The sequence below is a fragment of the Staurois parvus genome, unplaced genomic scaffold (assembly GCF_062004578.1).
Source record: "Staurois parvus isolate SC_StPar_1 unplaced genomic scaffold, SC_StPar_1.0 ptg000669l, whole genome shotgun sequence".
NCBI classification, from domain to species: domain Eukaryota; kingdom Metazoa; phylum Chordata; class Amphibia; order Anura; family Ranidae; genus Staurois; species Staurois parvus.
This window is the reverse complement of record NW_028318465.1, coordinates 1,681,287-1,707,951: the sequence shown is the minus strand read 5'-3', so window position 1 is coordinate 1,707,951 and position 26,665 is coordinate 1,681,287. Positions and strand designations below refer to the sequence as shown.

General features: G+C 39.5%; 1 protein-coding gene across 6 annotated transcripts in view; it reads right to left on the bottom strand.

The window, feature by feature from the left end:
• SCN8A (sodium voltage-gated channel alpha subunit 8) overlaps window positions 1-26,665 on the bottom strand; it is a 226,830-nt gene that overhangs the window by 69,995 nt on the left and 130,170 nt on the right. For all 6 annotated transcript variants that reach the window (XM_089652045.1, XM_089652048.1, XM_089652044.1 and 3 more), the window contains 5 exons: window positions 18,359-18,580; window positions 14,041-14,104; window positions 4,020-4,161; window positions 1,622-1,825; window positions 621-911 (listed from right to left, as the gene is read on the bottom strand). In XM_089652045.1, coding sequence (XP_089508171.1) covers window positions 621-911; window positions 1,622-1,825; window positions 4,020-4,161; window positions 14,041-14,104; window positions 18,359-18,580 — 923 coding nt within the window. The remainder of the gene's footprint in view (window positions 1-620; window positions 912-1,621; window positions 1,826-4,019; window positions 4,162-14,040; window positions 14,105-18,358; window positions 18,581-26,665) is intronic.

The following is a 26,665-nucleotide window of genomic DNA, read 5'->3' as shown; positions in this document are numbered from 1 at the left end:
AAGATTTAACATATCTGGCATTAATCTACCAGCAGCTGTTGATAGTAGAGAAAATTCCCAAACGAACAGAAAACTGAAGAACACATATCAAATGTCCTGAGGACACTAGCAAAAAATGAAATCCTGAGTTTTCTGTTTTTCTTGGGTCTGCTAGCTTTTGTTGCTATGCTGCCCACCCCTCTGTTGGGCTGCTTTTGAGTAAGTATTTTTGTACCCACTGTAAAAAAGTTTCTTGGGAGTCTGTGGGAGTACACAGGACAAAAGTACATCATGATCTTTGTAGGTGAGGTTATCCTGTGCTGGCTAATGTTTGTTTGTTAGTTGCCAGTGTCCCAACTTCCCTGTAGGAGCAGTATAACCCAACAGTCCAAGCATTCTTTATAATTCTTGTGTCCTTCAATGAGAAATAAAGCTAAACTTTATTGTACCGTGTTGACCATTTTATTTACAATTAAAACAATGCTTGTAGTCTGACTGTAAATATGTGAGTGTGTCTTCCTATTGGTATGAATAAACAAAACGATCTGTATGCACATAATTTTAGCTATATTACTATAATACAATTCTAAAAATCACTTAAAATATACTTTAAAATATCAAATGGGATTGTCCCACAGTACCTGATCCATTATTGAAAACTTCCGGCCCAGCCTATTGTCAGGATACCAAATACCTTTTCTTCTCATGCCATCTTCTGATTCTGATTTGTAAACCTTCTCATTGTCACACTTCTCCTCCCCTTCAGACAGTTCTTTTTGTTTTCGCTTCTTTCTACGATTCCTTCTTTCCTTTGCACTTTTAGAACTTGGCTTGGAAAATTCTGAAGAAGTCTGAGACATCCTTGCATCCCCTTCTTCATCTTCTACCGCATCTTCAGTAACAGTACCAGCTGAGGTGGCCATTGCTGCTGCCTAAAGGAAATAAGAACAAAATAATGTTTCCACATATAAAGGGGGAGATCACGTGTTTCTTTTCTGTGAGCTTATACTCCAAATTTCTGCAGTGTTGTTAGGTCCACTGCCTGCACTGGAACTAAGCAATCAGAACTGCATCAGTCACTAGAACCCTCAAAGTGCATGTGCCTAAGAAAGGACTGTAGCAAAGGGGAAACTATGAGACACAGTTTCCATGTCTAGTAGTGGATAGGAGGAAGCTTCCCATCCAACATTCAAGATAAAGCAGCAAATGAGAAGCCAAAATCTCTCATAAGGGCTCCTCTGTATAGCTTTTATGTTCAACACGTCAGCAACATGTATGGGGGGAGTGACAGACAAGAAGAGGAGAAAGAGCCATTTAGCCTGGGCTGGGTCATCCCCACACTACAATCACTACTGCCATTACTGCGGGGGATTTGGAGGGAAGGGCGTTTAGCTTTATATAGTACACTAAAGACTACAAGTATTTAACTGAAGTCTATAATGAATGTCACTTAACATACATTTTTCAAAATATGTACCTTGATTTTATCAGATATGGTTCTGGTTTCCCTCAGCTAAGCAGGAATTTCAAACACCATTTAACCCTTTAAAGACTATACTATAAAATCTATGGTATCATTTATCCACTTATTTAGTATGGAAAAAAAGGATTAGAACCAATAGATTTGTAAGACTAGCCAGACCTGTTCTTCTTGAGCTTTTTTCAGTTGTTCCAACATTGCTTTGAATTCATTTTCCTTCTGTTCTGCCTCCTCCAATGTTGCCTGATTTTGTTCTTCATAAGCCATGGCCACCACAGCCAGGATCAAATTCACCAGGTAAAATGAGCCAACAAAGATGACCAAAACAAAGAAGATCATGTATGTTTTCCCAGAAGCACGCAGAGTCTAAATTACAAATAAGGATGTTTTACCTTTTTGTATTAAACAAGAGAACAGAATCTCAGTCAAAACCCAGTAAGACATAATCATTTTATTGAAAATATAATAATTTTTCTCTCGGGAGTGGTTGAATTTACTAGGATAATGGCTGTAAACCACTGAACAGCTCTACTTTTGTGAGAAGGGATATATGCCTATCAACTACTGCTACCTGCTCACAAAAGCAGGGGCTGTTCAGTGATTTAGAGCCTCATCAAAGTAGACTTCTATAAGTAATATAGGTACCTCACTCTTACGGTCACCTACTAGCATAAAGCTGTGGAGAACACTGATAGGAAAAGAGATTCTTGAAATAAATGAAGCAAGCAAAGTTCAAAGCTCAATTGTAACGCACATTGCTATGTTTTATAAATGTGCGTTTTTAATACTTTTTAAATGTGCCACAAAGACTTTCACTTTATAGCAGTAGCAAAGTCCCAACAAAAAAAAGGACCCCTGGGTGGTTTAAGTCATAATGTGGTACACGTTTAGGAGGCATTTACTGTATAGATCAATGTGCCCCATGTGAACGAGGCCTAACAGCTATCAGGGGAATTGATACATCACCTGATGATTGCAAAAGTGAAAAAACACAACTCTGGGCACCCTTTAGATGTGTATGTTCGAAGTTGGGGCTGGTCACTGCATGTTGTAGATTTTAGCTATGCAGGCTGCCCATCAGTTGCTTGATTGCATTCTTTCACATCTGCTTCTGGAACAGTAATCAAGCAACTGATCAACACAGCACAGCTAAAGTCTACGCCATCCAGTGGCTATCAGGGAGAAACACACTCATCTAAATGGTTGAGGGAGATGAGCTGCCTCTCTGAGGCGCACTACTTATCACTTACATTAACTGCTCTCATTGCATCTGAATGTGTCACTACAAAGGGAAATATTGATAGCAGAATGAACTGTAGACACAGGGATAAAGGAAATGGATGCAGATGGGGATCTCTGGAATGATTCAAAGATATTTGGGACTAAATGTCCCATCATTTTAAACAAACAGTATGAAACAATTGAGAATTGACACCTGAAGCATAAATGTATTTGTTTACTTTAGTTACACCTTAAATAAATCTGTGATCCATATGTATATATACATTAGTTCTGTAAAAAGTGGCAACATATTGAATACAAACCTGCAATACAGAAAACTATTTTAAATGTCAAAGGATCAGTAATTGTGTGCAATCAGCTTTGTGATCCAAGCACTCCTGCATGATAGCAAAGCAAGATCTTTAAAGTGGGCCTCAACTCTTACTCTTTCATTCACCTCCTACCCCCTTTCTCTTACATAATCATATATTTAATTTTTTTTTTAAATACCTTTTTCAGAGATACATTCCTAAACGTCCTGGTTTCCCGGCTAGGAAAGAATGATGTATTTGTTTTCCGCAGCCTCCTGGGATACCAAAGTCACACATCCAAGTGGTCTGCAGAGTACTCCACTGCACATGCACCATGGCATGTCATCAGAGAAGGAGGGAGGGAATTTGCAAGAACCCAAAAGAGACATGTGGCCTTATGATATCAGAAGAAGGTGGAGGTGCGGAGCAGCAGATCACTACAGAATGCTGGGCATGTATGTTTTTTTGTGTAGAACCCAGCTACAGAGATAAGAGCAGAAAAAAATGGGAGGACTGAAGTTCCTCTTTAACCTGCACTGAAGCACAACTTATGCAAGAACACACCCTCAAAAATAAAATAAGAAACAGAAACATGTCAATTTAGCCATCCCTTTACCCAGCCTACACTCTCCTATCAGTGTGTGCAATACCAGCACATATACATACACGCAGCAGAGATCTGACTGGCTTCTAGTGCAGCCTCTTCCTCCCCTCGCCATGTTGTGATACAAGGGAATTTTGGAAGGCCAATATTTACAGCAGCTTCATGCCCATAAGCATTTGGTGAATTTTAATGAATACATAACTATGTTAATTAATATGTTTGTATATCTTTTGTTGTCATTGTTATCTTTTATGTACACTGGTCTTTCTGTAATACTAACGAGGATTAATGAAGCCCTATAGAGGTTCAGATATATATTTATTATTTTTCTTAGTACATTTTTCAGTTGATTGTGTTCTGTCTGAATTTATAAAGGCACAACCATAAACATCAAATTGAAAGTAAATACGTTATGTTTACTTACTAACTGGTACAAGTTTTCCCAAAAGTCCTGAGTCATAAGGCGAAATAAGGCAAGAAAGGCCCAGCTAAAGGTATCAAAGTTGGTATAGCCATAGTTGGGGTTCCTGCCTGCTTTCATGCACGTGTATCCTTCTGGACATTGCCTAAAAACAAAGATAATTCAGATTCTAATATTAGTAAAACACATGCGTTTATATCAGAAAGGTTCCTCTTTCATATTATTTATTATTATTCTTTAATCTTTCACAAACATGACTTTTGGTCCATTTATCATCTATTTATGTATTCTCTAAGAAATCCATATCCAGTGTTGTTCTGCTTTCCCCATCTTAGTTTTGCAAGTGTGATGTCTATACCTGATCCAGTTTTGGTGAGATTGCTATAAATTATAATCTCAGCAGCATTGGCAGACAGTGACTCAATCCAAATGACATCTTGCCGATTGTAGATCGCTTTAACAGAAAACTCGTGCAGATCTTGACAGATGAACATCAGATAGGTAAACAAATCATAGTATGTCTAGGTCCATTAACCACTAGCCTACAGCGTGACAGCTCGAGAGGAGAGAAATGCCGATAACCGGCATTTCCGTGTTTACATGTGATCAGCTGTGATTGGACACAGCTGATCACATGACCGAGCCGACATCTTCAGCTCTTTCCGTGATCCGCTGTGTCCGACGGACACAGTGCATCGGAGAGCGCCGCGCTGCGCGCTCCCTGAGCCACGCATGCGCGGTGAGAATGGAAGGACGTCATATGGGGGTTTATTTACTAGAAACCAATCAGCTTCTAACCTCAGCTTGTTCAATGAAGCTTTGGCAATGAAACCTGGAAGCTGATTGGTTTCTATGCAGAAGGGAGTCTGATTTTGGACTCTCCAGCTTTAGTAAATAAACCCCATGATGTCCTATCAGAACGAGAGAACCACCTTGCGCCCGTCATTGTACTATATGGCGGGCGGAAGGTGGTTAAATGTGCTCAGAACACATACTAAAGACACAAGGAGAAGAGGGTGGAACTAGCTATACAGAGCATCTCTTAGCTACGGAGTGAGGAAGGGATGAAATTATTTAAGGGCAAGAAAACAACAATGCATGTGTAACTTGATAAGCGCAACTCTAGCAAAAGCTTTAAGGCCCATTAGTGTACTACTTTGTTGCAGTTATATACATGTTAGCAAAATGCATGACAGCACACACTGCATGTATTGCTAGGCCATTCATTTTAAATGGCACCCCAACACAGTACGGCAATGCACATACGTTGTAGTGCACCACATCATAGTGTGCTGAACTATACTGCATTATAAAATTGCAACAACAAACAAAACAGAGGGCGCACTGGCCTAGTGCATTATCCTTAAATTATGGCTTTATTATGCAGAAAGGTAAGTATTATACTCAGAAAGAAGACTAAAAGTACAAGCTCATCACATGGAAAGGTTGGCTCTGAGGAAGAGGCTAAGTCCCAGAAATGTGTCAGCTGCTGAGACTCCATCGTCCTGTTATTTTATAGAGCTGGGACAAGGGGTGGGCAGGAGGGACTGCTGCCCAGGGCGCAGTGGCTTACTGTAGTGATGAGTGTGTCTTCCTTCTGTTACATAGCTGACAGGAGTAGTGACAGCAGCAGTGATTTGACAGCAGCAGTGATTTGACAATCGAGTGACTTCTGGCCATAGGGTACCCCACACTTACACAACTTGAATGGGGGGGGGGGCAAGTGCAGTTTGGCATGTGTGCCCCGGCCACTGGATGACCTTGTCACCGCACTGCTAGTACATTGTACATTATGACCTGCAGGGGGGGGGCAGTTTTTGTAATCTATTAATGAGACTTTACTACCACTTGAAGATTTTGGTCAGAATAGGTAAGGATACAAAACCTCTGTCAGACACTTATTGGTGCATGTGGCCCCATTGACCCCTTATTTCCAGTCTTAGAGATAACTTTGAAACAGGGGAAGACTGACAACTCATGGGGCCCCCCGGGCAATAGGGGATCATGGGGCCCGTGTCCTTGCCCAAACTCAAAAAAGCCTATGAAAAAGGTACCAGGGGCATCTCATGGGGTCCCCTACTGACCCTGGACCCTCGGGCAGTGCTCAAGTTTCCAAATGGTCAGTCCGCCCCTGCTTTGAAATATCTCTAATAGATGGAAACTCCCTGGGACACAACACCAAGAAACATCCAACATTACTTCTAACCCTTCCCTTCTCTACCTAAAAAAAAATGTTTTGGATAGATTTAATGAACGTGATGGTCAAACTGAGAAAGTAAAACTCTCCATGTCTACAAAAGCTCTACCCAGGAATACTGTATATCCAAAATTATAAATTTAAAAAAACTCTTTGGGGTAGAATATCTAATGGTTTGTGCGCAATGCTGTCTGATATGATTCTGAGTCTATTCCTCATTTTCTCTTTATAAAAAAAAAAAACCCAACAAAAAACAAAAATAAAAGTGCAGCATGAAAACAAGCCTATCTTCTGACTTGTGCTCCCAAAGCTTTCTGAACAGTCTTCAACATTTCACGAATTACTAGGCATGCTGAATGTCTGTTCATCAACTGTGACCTGTGGTTCCTTCCACAGCTCCTTGCCACTTTGTACTCTAGTAACATAGAAGCCAACAGAAGAAACCAGAGAGCGTAGTGTAATAAGCAGAAAAGTGGAGCTCCTGAGTAGATTGCCAATATCCCTTGATTATAATCTACAACAATATTACACAATATTGTGTAACGTGTGTAAAAGGCTATATATGCCCATCTTTATTAAAAAGAGTCTAAAACAATAAAATTACATACAAAAACGTTGCTGGTTTCGCACTTTGAATGACAAATTGCGCGGTCATGCAGCACTGTACCCATAAGAAATTTTTAGCATTTTTTTCACACAAATAGAGCTTTCTTTTGGTGGTATTTAATCACCACTGGATGTTTTATTTTTTGCACTATAAACAAAACAAAGAGCAAAAATAAAAAAAAAAATGAAAACGTTTTTGTTTCTATTAAAATTTTTTGCAAACAGGTAATTTTTCTCCTTCACTGATGTGCATTGATGAGGCTGCACTGATAGGCAGCACTGATGAGGTGGCATGGATAGGCAGCACTGATGGGGTGGCATGGATAGGCAGCACTGATGGGCACTAATGAGGTGGCATGGATAGGCAGCACTGATGGGCACTGATGAGGTGGCATGGATAGGCAGCACTGATGGGCACTGATGAGGTGGCATGGATAGGCAGCACTGATGGGCACTGATGAGGTGGCATGGATAGGCAGCACTGATGGTCACTGATGAGGTGGCATGGATAGGCAGCACTGATGGGCACTGATCGGCGGCATTGATGAGCTAGCACTGATGATGCTGCACTGATCGGCGGCACTGATGGGAGACACTGATGGGCGGCACTGATGGGTGGCACTGCTGGGCACAGGTGGATGGAGCTGCAGGACACAGGTGGGTGGCACTGATGGGCACAAGTGGGTGGCACTGATGGGCAAAGGTGAGTGGCACTGCCTCATAGCCGAGATCATTGAAGTCTCTTGGTTATCAGCACCCCTTTCCAGTTTTTTGTGAACCAGTCACTAATAATGAACTGCATATCTGAGATGAGGCTATATTAATACTTTCTAGTTGGTATCCGTTGTCACTTGCTCTGGAGTCAGGGCTAGTTCACACTAAATGCAGTCCAGTGAGTTTCTTATCAGCTTCACAAATGCATGCAGTGTTTTCCATGTATTCCAATGGCCCTAGTTCACACCAGTGCAGTCAGTTCCAGCCAGTTTCCGGTGCAGAAAAAAAAAGTAGGACATGCTGCATTTTTTCTGCACAGAACTGTACTGGAATATAGCAAACAGCATCAAAACTGCACCGGAGCTGCATGCTGTGAACTGTAAGTAAAAACGTATCCGGAATGTATCCAGAGTGCGTTTTTGTGGTGTGAACTGCCCCTCAAGGTCTCCTTCAATAAAAGAAAAGCTTCAAAACATCATTGCAAGCCATTATGATCTATACTCCATGTCACTGAGCAATTTAACAAAAGCAGGCCCACATTTATCTCAGATGATTGCTCTAGGCAACAGATGCAAAGTGGAAGAAAATCCTATGCTTGCCTAAGGAGGAAAAAAAAACATTCAACCATGACAAGTGTCAGCTTCCCTTAAAGTATAAAACAAGGAAAAACGTTTTTGTTTTGGATATAGTGGAGAGGGATTAGAACACCTGTCAGGTTTTTATTGCTGTCTGTGCTCCTGTTCGGAAGATCCACTCTCTCTATTTGTCCTGTTTACCATTATCACCAGAAGTGAAAGTCAAAGAAAATCCCAAATTTTAGGTTGTCCCCAGAATAGTGGAGATATTTTCCAATGGGGACACTTGTTCTGGTGGTGACCATGATGACACCCCAGGATTCCCATACTTTAGGGGGATTTTCTCTCACTTCCTGTTTTGGCTATGGAACAGCAATGTACCTGTATGTCATTGGCCTCCCCCTGGGTACAGGGCATGATTGTTCATAGCAGGAGTTTGCCAGCAGGTCCTGGCCAATGACCTGCTGATCATCTGAGTCCAATCACAACCCAGGGCCCTGTGTTTACAATCAACACAGGGCTTTGTACAGAGGGAATTATCTCACTGTTTCTTCTCTCTGCAAAGCAGGGAGTAGAAACAGAGATTTTTAGTAAAAATCAGCACACATTACACAAATTAACAGTTGTTAGGCACACAATTCATTGATTACCCAGGATTTTAACCCCTTTCAAGCCAGTGTTATTAGTACAGTGACAGTGTATAGCATTATCACTGATCACTGCATTATTATCACTGGTGATGTCAGTCTCAGTTAGTCAGTTCCCACCCAGTGTCAGTTAGTGTCAGATTGCCCGCTGCACTATCACAGTCTTACTATGATCACTGATCACTGTAGCAGTGTAAGAAACAAATTCCACTATATATACACCATAGTTTGTTGACGCTATATCTATCACACAAACCAATCAATATACCCTTATTGGGACTTTTGTTTTTACCAAAGGCATGTAGCAGAATACATTGTGGCCTAAATTTATGAAGAAATTAAATTTTTTTAATTGGATATGTTTGATAGCAGAAAGTAAAAAATAGTTTTTTTCATAATTTTCGGTCCTTTTTTGTTTATATATATAAAAAACCCAGTGGTGATCACATACTAGTACTAGAAAGCTCTATTTGAGTGAAAAAATGATATGCATTTTATTTGGGTACAGTGTTGCATGACCAGACAATTACCAGTTAAAGTAACGCAGTAGCATAAAAATGGCGTGGTCATAGAGGGGGTAAAACCTTCCAGAGCTGAAGTGGTGAATTTCCAGTGACATCCCTGCACATGGATGTTGGAATGAGTAGAAAGGCCATTTGCCTTTAGTCCTTTCATACATTAAGCCTTTGCAATGGTGATGAGAATTAGTGTTTGCAGAAAAAGGGCAATCCCCTTACAGTAAATGATCTTTTACTCAACTGTTTGGGGTAAACATAAAAATAAAGAAGCTGGTGTTTTAACCATCCAGTAATGGAGTTTCTCACCCACATTCAGCATGGCCATGCTTGTCATGGCCATACTTTACATAAACTCACTCTGTAATTTCAATAGAAATAAAATGAGTATTAGCCTTTGGCAACAGTAATTTAGTTTTGCTTAGTTATTTAAGTCACTTGCCATTTTGAGCATGAATATTTTGTGTGTTCTGCTGGATCAAAAATGTTGTATATCTGTACAGGAATATAGGTTTATTACTAGGATGTTTTTTCCTGGGTACACACATCATGAAACAAGGGGGCTGTAATTGCTAGTCTCCTGAAAAATCAAGTTGCCTGGCCGCATCTAACTTCAGTTCTGTTTAAATACAGTCTCTGAACAAGCATGCTGTTAATGAGGCTGATGAGTGTCAAAACTCTCTTCACATGTTCCAGGTCAGTGACTCAGAAAGCATTAAGGCAATACATCAGCAAGACAGCCAGACCAATAACATTCTCTAAGAAAAACCAGCAATAGCGACCTCCATAATTCTCTTGTAACAGGTGTACTTGGTCCCAGGATTTTAATTTTATATATTCGTGGAAAAGTAAAATTGTATTTTTTTTTACTTAACTGTAAAATTGCTTTGTTAGAGTACATTACAGGACACAGGATAGAATTCTAGAATATTGGGTTATACTGTCACCATCTGACACCAAAAAGAAAGTCCAGTGTTACCCCTCCAGCTCCCCACATGCTTCAGTTTAGTAGCAAGCGATAGTAGGACTGGATCATAAGAACAGAGGGAAGGGGGCCTAACCCAGAATGCACCCCAAGAAAAGGATTTTACAGGTAAGACAAAAAATCCTATTTTCCCAATAATACTTTACAGGACACAGGATAGTATTCCGTAAAATTGGGACTTCCAAAAGCATACATCCGGAGTCAGGGGCACACAGCAAACAAAAGGCTAACAGGTGCACAAGAAAAAGCAACAGGTTGACAGAAGGGGCTCAAGAGAGCCTACAGTGTCACCTGAAGAACCTTTTGACCAAACCCAGCATTAGCTCAGGTCTGAACAACCACCTACTAAAACTCATCAAATGTGAAAACAGAAGACCAGGTGGCCGCCTTAAGCTGGCCATAGATGGGTAGAAATTTGAATGAAAACTCTTAGGGAAAGGAATGTTCTAAGAAATGTATATACCGTATTTTCCGGCGTATAAGATGACTTTTTAACCCATGAAAATCTTCTCAAAAGTCGGGGGTCGTCTTATACGCCGGTATACGGCGTGCTGACACTTCCGATGGGGCACTATTTCTCCCACCGACACAGTACTATTCCTCCCACTGACACTAATGATGGGACACTATTCCTCACACACTGACACTAATGATGAGGCACCATCATTGGTGTCAGTGGGAGGAATACTGCCCCATCACTGGTGTCAGAGTGAGGAACCGTGCCCCATCATTGGTGTCAGTGGGAGGAATAGCACCTCATCATTGGAATACCATACTGAAATAGCATACCATATTGAAATCAAATCTGATGTTTTTTAATTTTTATTTGGTGTGCGTTGGAAGAGGGGTAGTCTTATATGGTGAGTATAGCCCAAACCCTATATTTTAACAGGAAAGGTAGGGGGTCGTCTTATATGCCCAGTCGTCTTATACGCCGGAAAATACGGTACTTAGGTTTGTGTTCTCACTATTTGGACACTTTTTCAGCTATTGTTGCATTTTTTTTCCTGCATGTTTTTGTGGGTGGTTTTTTTTCACTGTAATTTGTCTATTCTTACTATTCAGCAATTTTTAGTAGTTCTGTTGGAAAAACAAGAGCTCATAGCTGCTGGGGCTGTCATCTTCCTGGAGAAGGTGTTGCATAACTAACCTCACCCTATACAAGAGTCTGAAACATATGTCGTAGGTGTGCTGGAGTATTTTATTATGCCCAGTAGACACAGCCAATTATATCTTGGGTTGGGTACGTCTATATTTCCATATAACATGGTTTCCAATCTGAAAAGCCAGCATATGATGTCAGAATGAAATTACAATGTTAGACACAAAATATCACAGGTCTATGATGTAGCTTTCTCCAAGGAGATCTAATGTGCCTTATTAGCCTTCTAGACATTGTAATATAGATGTGCCTGGTATCTGAGTATCTTCTTCTCCATTAGTGTAACTACTTTTTAGAAAGTCCAATACAGTAGTTCTGGAATATGGAATTAAATGTGAAAGTTGGAGATGTATGAGAGTTCCGCAGTAGGTCAATATAGGTCATGACCCATGTCTCACAGATGTGTATTCTGTAAACTGCACTCCAGTCCATTTGACCATTTATGACAGCACTTCATCAGAAGTCCTCTGAAGATCATGGCTAGTTGAGGTTTATGATATCCCTGTATTCATTCTAGTTGGGACTGTGTAAAATGTCACGTGTCACCTTCTATGATTGCCTAATATACAGTCATGGCCGAAATTGTTGGCACCCTTGATATTTCTCCAGGAAATCATGTATTTCTCACGAAACGTATTGCATTAACACATGTTTTGCTATACACATGTTTATTCCCTTTGTGTGTATTGGGACAAAACAAAAAAAGGGAGGAAAGAAAGCAAATTCGACATAATGTCACACAAACCTCCAAAAATGGGCTGGACAAAAGTATTGGCACCCTTTCACAACTGCGGATAAATAAGAATGTTACAAGCATGTGATGCTCCTGTAAACTCACCTGGGGCAAGTAACAGGTGTGGGCAATATAGAAATCACACCTGAAAGCAGATAAAAGGGAGAGACGTTCACTTAACCTTTGCATTGTGTGTCTGTCTGTGCCACACTAAGCATGGACAACAGAAAGAGGAGACGAGAACTGTCTGAGGACCTGAGAACCAAAATTGTGGCAAAATATCAACAATCTCAAGGTTACAAGTCCATCTCCAGAGAACTAGATTTGCCTTTGTCCACAGTGCGCAACATTATCAAGAAGTTTGCAACCCATGGCACTGTAGCTAATCTCCCTGGTCGTGGACGGATGAGGAAAATTGATGAAAGATTGCAACGCAGAATAGTCCGGATGGTGGATAAGCAGCCCCAAACATGTTCCAAAGACATTCAAGCTGTCCTGCAGGCTCAGGGAGCATCAGTGTCAGCGCGAACTATCCGTCGACATTTAAATGAAATGAAACGCTATGGCAGGAGACCCAGGAGGACCCCACTGCTGACACAGAGACATAAAAAAGCAAGACTACAGTTTGCCAAAATGTACTTGAGTAAGCCAAAAGCCTTCTGGGAAAACGTCTTGTGGACAGATGAGACCAAGATAGAGCTTTTCGGTAAAGCACATCATTCTACTGTTTACCGAAAACGGAATGAGGCCTACAAAGAACAAAACACAGTACCTACGGTAAAATATGGTGGAGGTTCAATGATGTTTTGGGGTTGTTTTGCTGCCTCTGGCACTGGGTGCCTTGACTGTGTGCAAGGCATCATGAAATCTGAGGATTACCAAAGGATTTTGGGTCGCACTGTAGGGCCCAGTGTCAGAAAGCTGGGTTTGCGTCCAAGATCCTGGGTCTTCCAGCAGGACAATGACCCCAAACATACGTCAAAAAGCACTCAGAAATGGATGGCAAAGAAGCGCTGGAGAGTTCTGAAGTGGCCAGCAATGAGCCCAGATCTAAATCCCATTGAACACCTGTGGAGAGATCTTAAAATTGCTGTTGGGAAAAGGTGTCCTTCCAATAAGAGAGACCTGGAGCTGTTTGCAAAGGAAGAGTGGTCCAAAATTCCGGGTGAGAGGTGTCAGAAGCTTATTGATGGTTATAGGAAGCGACTGATTTCAGTTATGTTTTCCAAAGGGTGTGCAACCAAATATTAAGTTAAGGGTGCCAATACTTTTGTCCAGCCCATTTTTGGGGTTTTGTGTGACATTATGTCATATTTGCTTTTCTGCCTCTGTTTTATATTTGTTCCAATACATACAAAGGGAATAAACATGTGTATAGCAAAACATGTGTTAATGCAATACCTTTTTTGTGTGAAATACTTGATTTTCAGGAAAAATATCAAGGGTGCCAACAATTTCGGCCATGACTGTAGATGGGGGATTTTGATCTAACATATTGGTATGGACATGAATTTTGGGAAAATGAGGGTGGCATTTTGATCAGTACCACTCCGCTATTCTCTCAAAACAGTTTGGGTTTTTCCCGACCTCACAAAAACCCCACACAGCATTTGAAGAATTGAACCTTGCTGCAACATCAGTAAAGTAAAAAATCCATTAATTGAAATACCTTTCACACAAATACAAATGCTCTTCTTTGTTGTGTAGTACAATGCATAAAGAAAAGTGTTAATAATTAACAAAGCTTTACGCACACTTTAACTTCAAGATTTGAATTCATAGTCTGCCCAGATTGTTGCTAAGATAGTTTCCTCTATGACCAAGTGCACATACAATTATCTTAATTTCCAACATTTTACCAACGGGAAGAACAAACAGTAGGCTACTTACCCAGCATCTGTGCCATTGCCGCAAAGTAGTGGATCAATAGCTCCAGCCACTTTGTAAAAGTTTGCTAAAAAGTGAACAAAAATAATATTACAGAACCTATACATAAATGTGTTTCCAACTGGCAGCTATTCACTTATTTAAAATGTGTATAAGTGCTAATTTACACATGTGCGGTGCAAATTGAAGCTCAGGTTTCACAGCTAATTGATGCAGCAGTTGTTCAGCAGTTCAGGTCAGGTTTACATCAGGTTCAGGTCAGGTTTACATCAGGTTCAGGACAGGTTTGCATCAGGTTCAGGACAGGATTTTATCCTGTTCACATCTGAAGACGTGTGGTTTAGAAACAGTTTTTAGTCAATAGCCTGTAATCTGCACCCGAAATGGACCGCACTGCTCAGAAATCGGACAGGACTCTTTTTTTCAATCCGCACTGCCAGTGCAACTGACATATGTGAACAGACACCATAGGAAACAATGTTATTTCACATGTCATTCGGATTGGATGCGGTTAAAACCGCATCCAATCCGCATATATATGAGCCCGCACTTAAAGCTGTGCTATGCTTATAATAAAAAATTATAAAACATCATGTACATAAAATTATACATGACAACATGCAGAAATATATACAGTTGTGTTCAAAATAATAGCAGTCAGACATCACTAACCTGATCAATCACTATTTTTGGTAGAAATGATATTTCTACATGGCAAATAATTTACTAACAGGTGTAGTAGAGTAATAGAAATCCAACAGACCCAACAGTCATGACATGCATGCTGCTGATTCTGTGTAATTGAATCACTAATTGAAAGGGGCATGTTCAAAATAATAGCAGTGTGGAGTTCTATTAGTGAGGTCATTCATTCTTTGAAAAACAGGTGGCAATTATTGCCCTTATTTAAGGAAGGAAGGCAGCAAATGTTGTACATGCTGCTTACAGTGCATTTCTCTCTGAAATTCTGAGGAAAATGGGTCGTTCCAGACATTGTTCAAAAGAACAGCGTACCTTGATTAAAAAGTTGATTGGAGAGGGGAAAACATATAAAGAAGTGCAGAAAATGATAGGCTGCTCAGCTAAAATGATCGCAAATGCTTTAAAATGGCAACCAAAACTGAAAGACGTGGAAGAAAGCGAAAAACTACCATTCGAATGGATAGAACAATAGCCAAAATGGCAAGGACTCAGCCAACAATCAGCTCCAGGAAGATCAAAGAAGGTCTAAAGTTACCTGTGAGTACTGTTACAATTAGAAGATGCCTATGTAAAGCCAAGCTATCTGCAAGTCCCACTGTTGAAAAAAAGATGTGCTGAAGAGGTTACAATTTGCCAAAGAGCACATTGACTGGCCTAAAGAGGAATGGCGCAACATTTTGTGGACTGATGAAAGTAAGATTATTCTTTTTGGGTCTAGTGGCCGGAGACAGTTTGTCAGACGACCCCCAAACACTGAATTCAAGCCACAGTACACTGTGAAGACAGTGAAGCATGGTTGCGCAAGCATCATGATATGGGGATGTTTCTCATACTACGGTGTTGGGCCTATTTATCACATACCGGGGATCATGGATCAGTTCGAATACATCAGAATACTTGAAGAGGTCATGCTGCTTTATGCTGAAGAGGAAATGCCCTTGAAATGGGTGTTCCAACAAGACAACGACCCCAAACACACCAGTAAACGTGCAACATCTTGGTTCCAGACCAAAAAGATTGATGTTATGGAGTGGCCAGCCCAATCCCCGGATCTTAATCCAATAGAAAACTTGTGGGGTGACATCAAAAATGCAGTTTCTGAGGCAAAACCAAGAAATGGAGAAGAACTGTGGAATGTAGTCCAATCATCCTGGGCTGGAATGCCTGTTCACAGGTGCCAAAAGTTGGTTGACTCCATGCAACACAGATGTACAGCAGTTCTCAGAAACAGTGCTTATACAACTAAATATTCATTAAGTGATTCAAAGGAAAGCAAAATCTTCAAACATTTTTCAGTTTATATAGTGAATGTTTGCGTTTGTAAAGAAGAATACAAACACTGCTATTTTTTTTGAACAGTCTAATATTCACTTTTCTTAAATTTTTTTAGAGGAACAACACAAATTTGATATATTTTTCTTCATGTTTTGATTTGGAATAGAATGTGTTGTGTTCCCAATGCATTTGTGTGGATGGAAATAAAAGCTATTAGAAGGATTTTGAGCTTTAATCACTTTTTTTCAACACACTGCTATTATTTTGAACACAACTGTATGTACAAAACTGAAAAGAAAAATTTCTGTGAACAAAGTTTAAAATAAGGTGTGACAATGTCCAGAAAATAAAAGGAATATCCAAATATTCTTGTGATATATGTCACAAACGTTCTTTCTCTGCATGCACCTCCACCAACTGCTTTCAGGTGTTCTCTAACCTTGGTTAGATGACCATTACTACAAAAGCCATAGTGCAGATGCTCCTTTCAATTCCAGGACAATACAAAGACAGATGGAGGATATCAGCATCAAACATCTCATCAAGAGAATTCCACAACGTGGATTACTGAGCTCAGGGTTCATCACATAAAACCTTTCTTAGGCAGGTATAAGTCCAAAAAGGCAGTGAAGATGCATAGTGCCCACTGTTTTACCTCTATTCATGAAACCACATAAAAATATATATATTTACAATGTAGAATAGTACAAGCACCGGTGTTAAGAAACCAGCATAGGGCCATGTAGTATATGTCTCACAATTCACTGCTACAAGTCCGCAGCCACCTCTCTCTAACCATATACCACTCTGATTGCTCCGAGATTGCAGACTCCATTCAGCTCTAAGTTGGATCCTTTGGCACTTGTTCCATTCAGAATTGTAAGTGTATATATTTTTATGTGGTTTCATAAATAAAGTTAAAAGGGTGACCACTATGCATCTTCTGTCTTTTTGTGGTTATACCTGCCTAAGAGAGGCAGAATGTAATGAACCCTAGGCAGAATGTAATGTTGTGGATTTTTTTTGATGAGACGTTTGATGCTGATAATCTCCATCTGCTTTTGTATTGTCTTGAAATTGAAAGAAGCCCACTCATTCTGAGTTTTGTTGTGGTGTCATCTGACCAAGACGAGGGAACACCTAAGAAGGATTGGTGGGTGTGCACACATAGAAGGTACTTTTGTGCCAAAAGTCACAAGGATATTTGGATATTCATTTTATTTTTCTGGACTTTGTCTTCACAAATGTTTCTTAACAAATAATTTTTTATTAAAGGTACAAGAGATATTTTATACACGTTTTGAATAATTTATTGATCAATTTGGGGGTTGCAGCTTGTTTATTGAGCGCACATATTCAATTATTAAACATTTGTAATATTTTGTAGATTACCATTTTATGCTTTTTCTCATATAAATGTAAAAATACAATGAATGGCAACACAAGTACCTAAAGCAGTTTACAGAAACTCTGGTTGCTCTACCTATGTTCACATTTGTGTGTTATAGTACACTGAAATACAGGTCTGTTGTGGTGCACTGGCGTGACATTTAAACCATTTAGATTGTAAGCTCCAAGGAACAGGGCTCTCCTTACCCTCTTGTATTGAACTGTATCATTGCTGTATTGTCTACCTTTATATTGTAAAGCACCGAGCAAACTGTTGGCGCTATATAAATCCTGAATAATAATAACTGTTAACACCAGCATACTCTGGTCGCCTCAGTTTACAGATAGGGTATGCCACACACAACTATACATACCATTATGATGCATGCAAGCTATGGATAGGTGTTTGAAGGACCTGCTTTTTCTCTATTATCTGCATACAGTCTGTGTTTTCTTAACATTGCAAGATAGATTTGGTAAATCATCCTGTAATTGATGGTTCACCTCTCCTAATCATCTCTTCTCCGCTAGATGTGTATATTTAAGAAAAGAACAGTACACATTTTCTAAGAGATGAGAACATTTCCAGTCACAAACTTTCCAGCATGTTAAAAAAACCTCTTTGTGGCACAGCTTCTGACATTTAATTCTTGCATCTGTCATATTGCTTATTTGCCTAAAATATGTAGAAGGCAATATGCAATTTAACTAATCTGCTAATTTTTATAGGCTAAATCTGGTCCTACCTAGCTTAAAGAACCCATAGACATTAGTAGAAGACCACTGTTCAATACATGTTTTACCACCAGGGCAACAATCTATATTCCTATGGATACCTGCAATGGTGGCAGGCCTCTTCATGAAAGGCGCGTATATGGTTATGACAATATTCATCGTCACAGTAACTGCTTGCATGAAAATGTACGGTCATTAAAAAGGACAGTAGACTACGTACTATCATTGTTCATGTATTCTTCAAAGTCAAATCCTTTGCTGCCATTGGACAAATACTGCTCGTCCATGTTGACTGGCCAAACAACGCATTTTCTTCTTAAATGACCCATGAAAAGCTGTAGACCGATTAAAGCGAAGACACTGAGGCAAAACACTGTCAAAATCATTACATCTGACAGTTTCTTCACAGACTGAATAAGGGCACCCACAATGGTCTTCAGACCTGCAGAATGAAATCAACAAAAATGTTAAACCACAGCTAGGTTTTCACACCCCCTTGTATGCAGCTGTAGCATAGCTTATTGGAGGCTTAAATAGACTGTAATTGTAAGCACAGCTCATGAAAGCTACAGTTCTCTGCATCTTGTTCAGCATCACATAGCCTTATAAAGAACATCCCGCAGCTGCAAAGCTGTACAATATTGTCCCTGGAACAGAGCATGCATCTGGTACAACTGCAGTATGATTTGGGGGTTCATGTATGGTACACGGCTGCTTTGATTGTGCTTGAGTAGTGATCACCAAAGTTCACTGATCCCTAACCAACATAGAAAAGTACACAGGTGTTTGTTGTCCATACTAAGAAAAAAAAAGCATCTTATATATATTGAAAAAAAAAAACAAACTTAAATTATATGTAAACCCTAACAATGATCTCATGCTCCTTTTTGATCTGTTTAACCACTTGCCTACAGGGCACTTATACCCCCTTCCTGCCCAGGCCAGTTTTCAGCTTTCAGTGCTGTCACACTTTGAATGACAATTGCGCGGTCATGCAACACTGTACCCATATGAAATTTGTATCTTTTTTTGAGACAGATAGAGCTTTCTTTTGGTGATATTTAAACACCTCTGGATTTTTTATTTTTTGCTAAACAAACCAAAAACAACTGAACATTTTGAAGAAAAACACGGTTTTTCTTAGTTTTTGTTATAACATTTTGTAAATAAGTGATTTTTCTCCTTCACTGATGTGCGCTAATGAGGCTGTAGTGATGGGCACTGATAGGCTGCACTGATGGACACTGATAGGTGGCACTCATATATGGCACTGATAGGTGGCACTAACTGGCACTGATAGGTGGCACTGATTGGCAGCACTGAAAGGCAGCTCAGATGGGCACTGATATGTGGCATTGATGTGCACTGGTAGGCACTGATATGTGGCATTGATGAGGCACTGATGGGCACTGGCAGGTGGTATTGATGAGCACTGACAGCTGGCATTGATGGGCACTGACAGGTGGCACTGCTGGGGCTACACTGGTCATCAGTGCCCTGATGATCAGTGTACATGTCCCCTCCAAGGAATGCCGATTACCGGCTCTCCTCTCGAGCTGTCAGCGTGACAGCTCATGAGGAGAGAAATGCCGATAACCAGCATTTCCCCATTTACATGCAATCAGCTGTGATTGGACACAGCTGATCACAAGACCGAGCCGACATCTTCGGCTCTTTCCATTGATTGGTGATCCGCTGTGTCCGAGGGACACAGTGCACCACCGATCGCTGTGCTGCGGGCTCCCGGAGCCATGCATGCGCGGTTAGAGTGGGAGGACGTCATATGAGAGAACTGCCTTGTGCCCATCATTACCTTATATGGCGGGCGGGAGGCGGTTAAATATATTTCTGAAAGTATTTTGTTACAAATCACAAATCATGCACGTTCCCATAATGCACAAAAAAAAAAGTGCATTCCTTTTGCAGATGCACTATAGTGATATTAATTCTTAATGGCACCCCAATGCTCCTTGCTGACATGCCTGCATCAAATGCATGGTAACAAAGTACTGTGCGTTTTGAAGTAGCACAATTTTAAAAAAGGGTCATGCACTTCTTTTGTGTGATTTTGAAATAAATGAGCTGCTCTAAATATGCTGTGCAAAACTGGGCAAATTCACATGCACCTTCGCACCTGCACAGGTGTAATTGGAGCCTAAGTGCAAAAAAAAAGTGTTGATCCTTCCAAAAATCCAGTGAGCTTTGCATAGTAAGCAGACAACACAGGACTTATGCTGCACTAAAATCAGAAGGGTTATTATCAGTCCTGGTCAAGTTTCCTCTGAATTAGAGAATATCTCCTATGTTATGGAGGGGGACGTTGTTCTGTAGTTTGAAAAGGTTTCCTGTTCTAAGGGTGACCATGCTACTCCTTCATACATACAGTACAGTTAGTGAGTGTTTTCACCCTAGGCCAGAAAGTGTGTTACTGGCAGAATCAGTAGGTGAAAATAAGGAGAAAACTGAAAATGAAAACTAATTTGGCCACTACATCTAGGAATTGATAAGCTGCAATAGATAACATTTCTGTTGTTGATTCAAATACATTTTTTAAATAAATATAAGCTATACTTCCTTTAAGGCATAATTCGTTTGTTATTTTTTACCTTTTTTGTAAAAAAATTTCATACAGCATGTATTTTGCTAAAGTGCTGTAGTATGCCTTTATTAACACCTTCCCGCCCGGCCTATAGCAGATTGACGGCCGTTGTGACCGGGTGTCATACGACGTCTGGTCAAAAAGAGCCCCCTCACGCGGCCACAGGGCTGTTGCACTCAGTCATCGGCTGTGTCCACGGGACACAGCCCATGACATATCACTACACCGGCCCGTTGCCAGTGTCATGTGACCGCTGTGACCAATCACAGCAGATCACATGTCAATTGTATACAATGGATGGCTTCCTGTCATGCCATTCATTGTATACAATTGTGTTATTAGCTGTGATTGGTCAAAGCAGTCACATGGGACAGACAGGGCCAATCACAGCCCATCTGTATCATGTGATGAGCTTTGCCCAGTCACAGCTAATAACACAACAAAAGATTGAATTAATCAGTTTCATTCAGTAACAATGATTGCAAATATCAATGAAAATCATTGGTATTAGCAATCACAATGTGTAAAAAAAAAAAAATCCTGAGTAGTTTAATGTTACTATGGTAACATTGTATTGCTTTGGTCACAGTGTGCTGAAAATAAAATCGTAAAAAAAGAAAAAATGTAATAAAAAAATAGAAACATTTGAAAAAAAATACAAATTCAATTATTATTATTATTTTCACCAAAGAAATGTAGCAGAATACATTTTGACCTAAATTTATGAAGAAATGTTATTTGCAAAATTTTATAACAGAAACAAAGAAAAGTACATTTTTTTCAAAAGTTTCAGGTGTTTTTTGTTTTACTTAGCAAAAATGTAAAAACTCTGTGGTGATTAAATACCACCAAAAGAAAGCTCTATTTATGTGAAAAAATGCTAAAAATTTCATATGGGTACAGTAAATGAAGAGGGTACTAAAGTTACAAAAATTCTCAGAATTCAACTTTGGAAGTGATGCAACGTGTTGTATTGTACTGCAATGTATTCTTTCGTTTCTGAGCATGCGTGGTCTTGCTCTTCCGATTTTTTTCGGTCGAATACTGTACCAATTAAACAAAAGTCGTAAGATCTGGTATCATACAAAAAAAATTTTCATGTTTGTCCTTTCGATTAATTTCGGGATGAAAGCTGTTTACTAATGATCAGATTATTGTACGATCGCTTCGTCCGATTTTTCTGATCATGGATTAAATCAGTTAAAGTGGAGGTCGAGGAGTCGTTTTTACTACATGTAGATAGCAGCAAAGAAATAATGCTACCCTAACCATTTGAACTGGTTTGTTCCACAAAGGATCATGTCACTGAACTGTGGCTTAAAACTGCTGGTACAAAAAAGTGAAAAAGAAGCTACAGCACCACACCCAATGAGAACTTTTCCACTGATTTTTGTTCCATCACGTATAGGTGACATCAGGGCCATAGATTCAAAGCTAAGTGATGCCTACAAAAACCACTGGAAAAAAAGTCACAAAAATGATTTTTCTGAAGGCACTGCTCCTTCAGTTCTTGTTTTTGGGAAAGATGCACACTTCTAGTTTGTGTTATCCTCCCATTGTAAAAAAAAAAAAAAAATCATCTCTGTTGGAAAAGGCTTCATCCAGTTACAAATTTTACATTTTTAAAGGGCTAAAACACTGTTTAATTAAAAAATGGTTGGCCGTCAATTCAGATTCTAAGAATGATAAATCACATAATAAAAAATATAATTCATATTAGTTTTTATTATAAATAGTAATTGCCAAGCAATTATGGCAATTCATTTTACGTAAATTAATCATAAACATAGGACTGCATTTTTCAAATATTAAGAAAATCCCTCTTTTTTATAGCAGTTTGCTGTTTATAATTCTGTGTATTCACTAATCCACACACAATACAAAGCATGTACTGCACAGTTGTGCCTGATCAGCCTTATGGAATTAATATTGTACAGTATAGGTAAATATAACAGGCATTTTCGAGAGACAGCAATGTCCCAATTAAAAAGGAAATACAATACCATTACACTGGAGAGATGACAGCTTAGCAAAGAATATTATGTTTTTAGTGAAAAATGCAATTTGTCTCCAGCTAATAATGCATACCCATTTTTCCCAGTGGTCTCTTTAAAAAAAAATGGGAATCCACTGTAACATATCATTGCTACATCTTTTACAGTTCATTCCATGTCCAACTGTTGTTTCATCATGATAACCAGTTTATGTGCTAGGATAATAATAGATGTTGTAATATGGCTACAACTCAAGTACTTGATAGTTAACATATTAATAGAATATCTCCTTACAAATAGTTAATGGTAACAAGTTTTCACCTAGTAGAACTTAGTCTTTCTCCACTATGGATCTTTAATCAACGCCCAGCACAGATAAAGGTTATCATAAACGTGGGACAAACTGATGCAACTGATGCAAAGATAACGTCACCTGTGGTATTTCTGCTTCAAACATCCTTTAAGTGCAAAATGTGGGTACAGCATAAGCAAGACATGCGCATGAATTAAAACGTGCTCATATAAAGTATTGTTTATTCGGTTTGTCTTTATAAACCTAGACTTATGTGGTCGTAGATCATAATGGAAAAAATAAAGCACAGTTCTTTATGTAGAAACAACGGAAAGAGCTGATGTGTACAGCACAAAACTGCACTTTGAATTGTAAAGGGCCAATAAATGTAATTATTTAAGATTTAACAAAAAAAAAAAAAAAAAAGCATCGCTTCCTTGATAAAACAGTGTAACTGCTATGAATGTGATATTAACTTGGCATTAGTTTTAGACTCTGATGCACTGCCAACTTCATATTTGTTCCAAATGTATTGCACCAAACTGAAAGGACTTTATATGTTCCACCCATTTTTAGGGTGGAATATGTAACATGTTCCAGCATTTGCACCTTTTCCCCCTCAATCCCTCTTCCCTGTGACAGGGGGTGGGGGATTTTGTCCCTACATCTACTGTCACATTTTGAAAACAGTGTCATTAATTCAAAGTCTCCTATGAATGAATAGACTACAAGTACCATCATCCATTGATGGATTGTAATTCGCAATGAACTACAAGGGTGCTGGTGAGCACTCTAGGTAGTTCATTATTCTTCCTGCTCTCAAGTAACTGCCTGCTTGTATGAGGTATAGGCAGACAGCTATCCTGAGAGTCTACATGAGCCTAACATTGCACCTTGGATCTGCTTTCGTGGGGCAGTGCTCTGCAGGCTCCTTAGAAAAAAAGAAATAATAAATGCACATTTTTTACCTGCAGAATATGTGCATTTATTTTTTTTCAAAAGGTGAACTTAACCTTTAAATGAAACATGTGCTGGAAGAAAGAGACAGCTATTGCTGATCTCGTTTTAAAAAAGTTATTTGATTTGCTGCTGTTTAGGCTTAGGGCCAGTTCACACTACAAAAACGCACTCCGGATGCATCCTAGATACGTTTTGCTTACAGTTCACACCACACGCAGTTCCGGTGCAGTTTGCCATGTTCCAGTATGGTTCTGTGCAGAAAAAAATGCAGTATGTTCTACTTTTATTTCTGCACTGGAAACTGACTGGAACTGACTGCACTAGTGTGAACTAGGGCCATTGGAATACATGGAAAACACTGTACATGCATTTTTGATGCAGAAAAAAAGTGCACAGAACTGTATCTAGTGTGAACTACCACTTAGTATGTTTCCCTCTGTTATCAGCTGGTGATCTGGACAGTAATGCACATGCTGTATGAGAGTGACTTCACTCTGGATGTAGTAGAAACAGAGAGACCTTTGGACAGCAGCATTTTCAGTGCTAGCGGGAGTGTTATATGCACTAGCATATTTAAATACTCTAACAAACTGAAGCTGAACCAAGTGTTTTTCTTGGGGTAAAAAGTTGACAAAGAAAAGCTGATCATTGTAAGCACCCTGTCAGTAGTAAATGGTCTGTCTCAACCCTGTAACTGCTACATCTGCAGGATAGCGTGTTCTATTAAAAGACAACAGACATACTGGCCAGATCACCAGATGAAAATAGAAGAAAGAAAGCCTAAAAAAGAAAACTAATATAGCCATCACATCTAAGAATTGGTAGGCTGCAATATAATACATGTTTGCTTTTGGGTTTAATACTACTTTAAAGCTAAACTTTGGAAAAGGTAAAAAAATGCCCCTTGTAGTGGGACTTGTTCCTCCCACATACACACTGCAAGGGTTATATGCTCATTTTTGTCTAGAAAGCACTGAAAAAACAATTATACTTCCCTTATTCCTCGCTCCCCTAGCAGCCACAGTTCTTCTCTCTGTGAAGTGTCGGGCTGTGGAGGGGCCCTCGGCTTTCTCACTTATAATGTAGGACGTCTGGTCCTACATTGTAAATGATGAAGTCAAAGTGCCTGCTACTGAAAGAGCAGCGAAGAGAAGAGGCTTTGAGGGATCAGCTGGGAGAAAGCCTGTGTGTGCCAAGGATAAGGTAACTATCCGTTCTTTTTATGTTACCCCTAGTCATACATGCATTTAACCTTTGACTGTGGAGGAAGCACCACTGCAAGGGAGGTTTTAAAATTTTTTCCAGATGTTCAGCTTTAGGACATTTTGAATCATTTATTTGAAATAATCATGCAGTCAGCAAAGGCATAATTACAAATCTGCTAGTTGTTCAGTGACTCAAATAACTGATATCTATGGATCATTATAACAGCCAGGAAATTAACATTTTCACAGACAGATCAGTAATCACAGTCTTCTTATTATTTCAGGAGTGTTTTTTGGGTTTTTTTTTTCTTTTAGGAAAATCTCTAAATATAGATATATGAGAGTTGCCATCATGATGGCATCAACCTCATCCTAACTTTTCTGCCTAGTGAACCTTTGACCTAGAATACATGTTCAGGATGGCAATTGAGACTTCTGTGGCTGCATGCTTGTTCCAGATCAATGTGTCCTTACTTAGGCCAGGAACAGGATAACAGCCACGGAGATTACACATTTCATTTAATTTGCATTTAATGGCAGCTGTCATAATACTTTCCTCATGGGAATCCTTTAAAATGCATCTGTCACATTAACTGATTTGTGCAGTACATCATGACAATGTATTATAGTGGTACGCAGTTAGACTAAATACCTACAAATTTAAAGTGAAGTTTAGGTATGATTTTTTTTTTAGCATAGTTACATTGGTCTAGCTTGAACCAATGTAACTATGTGTATCTAATACCTGACTCATTTCTGTCTAAGCTGGAAATCACTGCAGTAGTCACCACTACTACATGATAGCAGCGGTCTTGCGGGTCCAATGCTGAACGGTTGCCCTTCTGCGTAGTAAACACAGGGAATTGCCTGCTTAGCACTGCTATTATTCAGAGAAAGCCTTGTATTTTTTTTTCTTTGAATGCAACATGTTCTCTGATTGAGGTGGAGAGGCAGAATGGTGACATCGCATTGTCCAATCAAAGAACACATCACTGAAACAAATACAAGGCTTTCTCTGGATAGCAAAATCAACATTTTATCCTTTGTTAGGCAACATGGGAGGCCTGCAAAACCTCTCTCTTCAGTTCTCTCCCTTGAAGAGCCAAGTGCATTTAACCTTCATCGAACAATTGTGCTTTAACAGTAGCCACATGTACGGTATCTAGTAAAACAATCACACATCCCCTTTAAAGCATGCCTGAGCTGTGCCCCCATCTGCTGGGCTTCCGCAAACTTGTGGTCAGGAAGTATGCCCTGTTCAGGTGAACTAACACACCAGGATTTTATAGTATATAATAAAAATACTGTATATTATTATATCAGTTGTGCAAAGCAATACTGAAAAATAAAAGTCATGTAATACAAATATGTTTGTTATTGCATTCTGTGTGATTAGTGGACAACTCTGCATAGAAGATGGTGAGAAAAACTATGTTGGTGATAGCTATAAACCTTAAGACAGAAGTTAAAGAAAGAG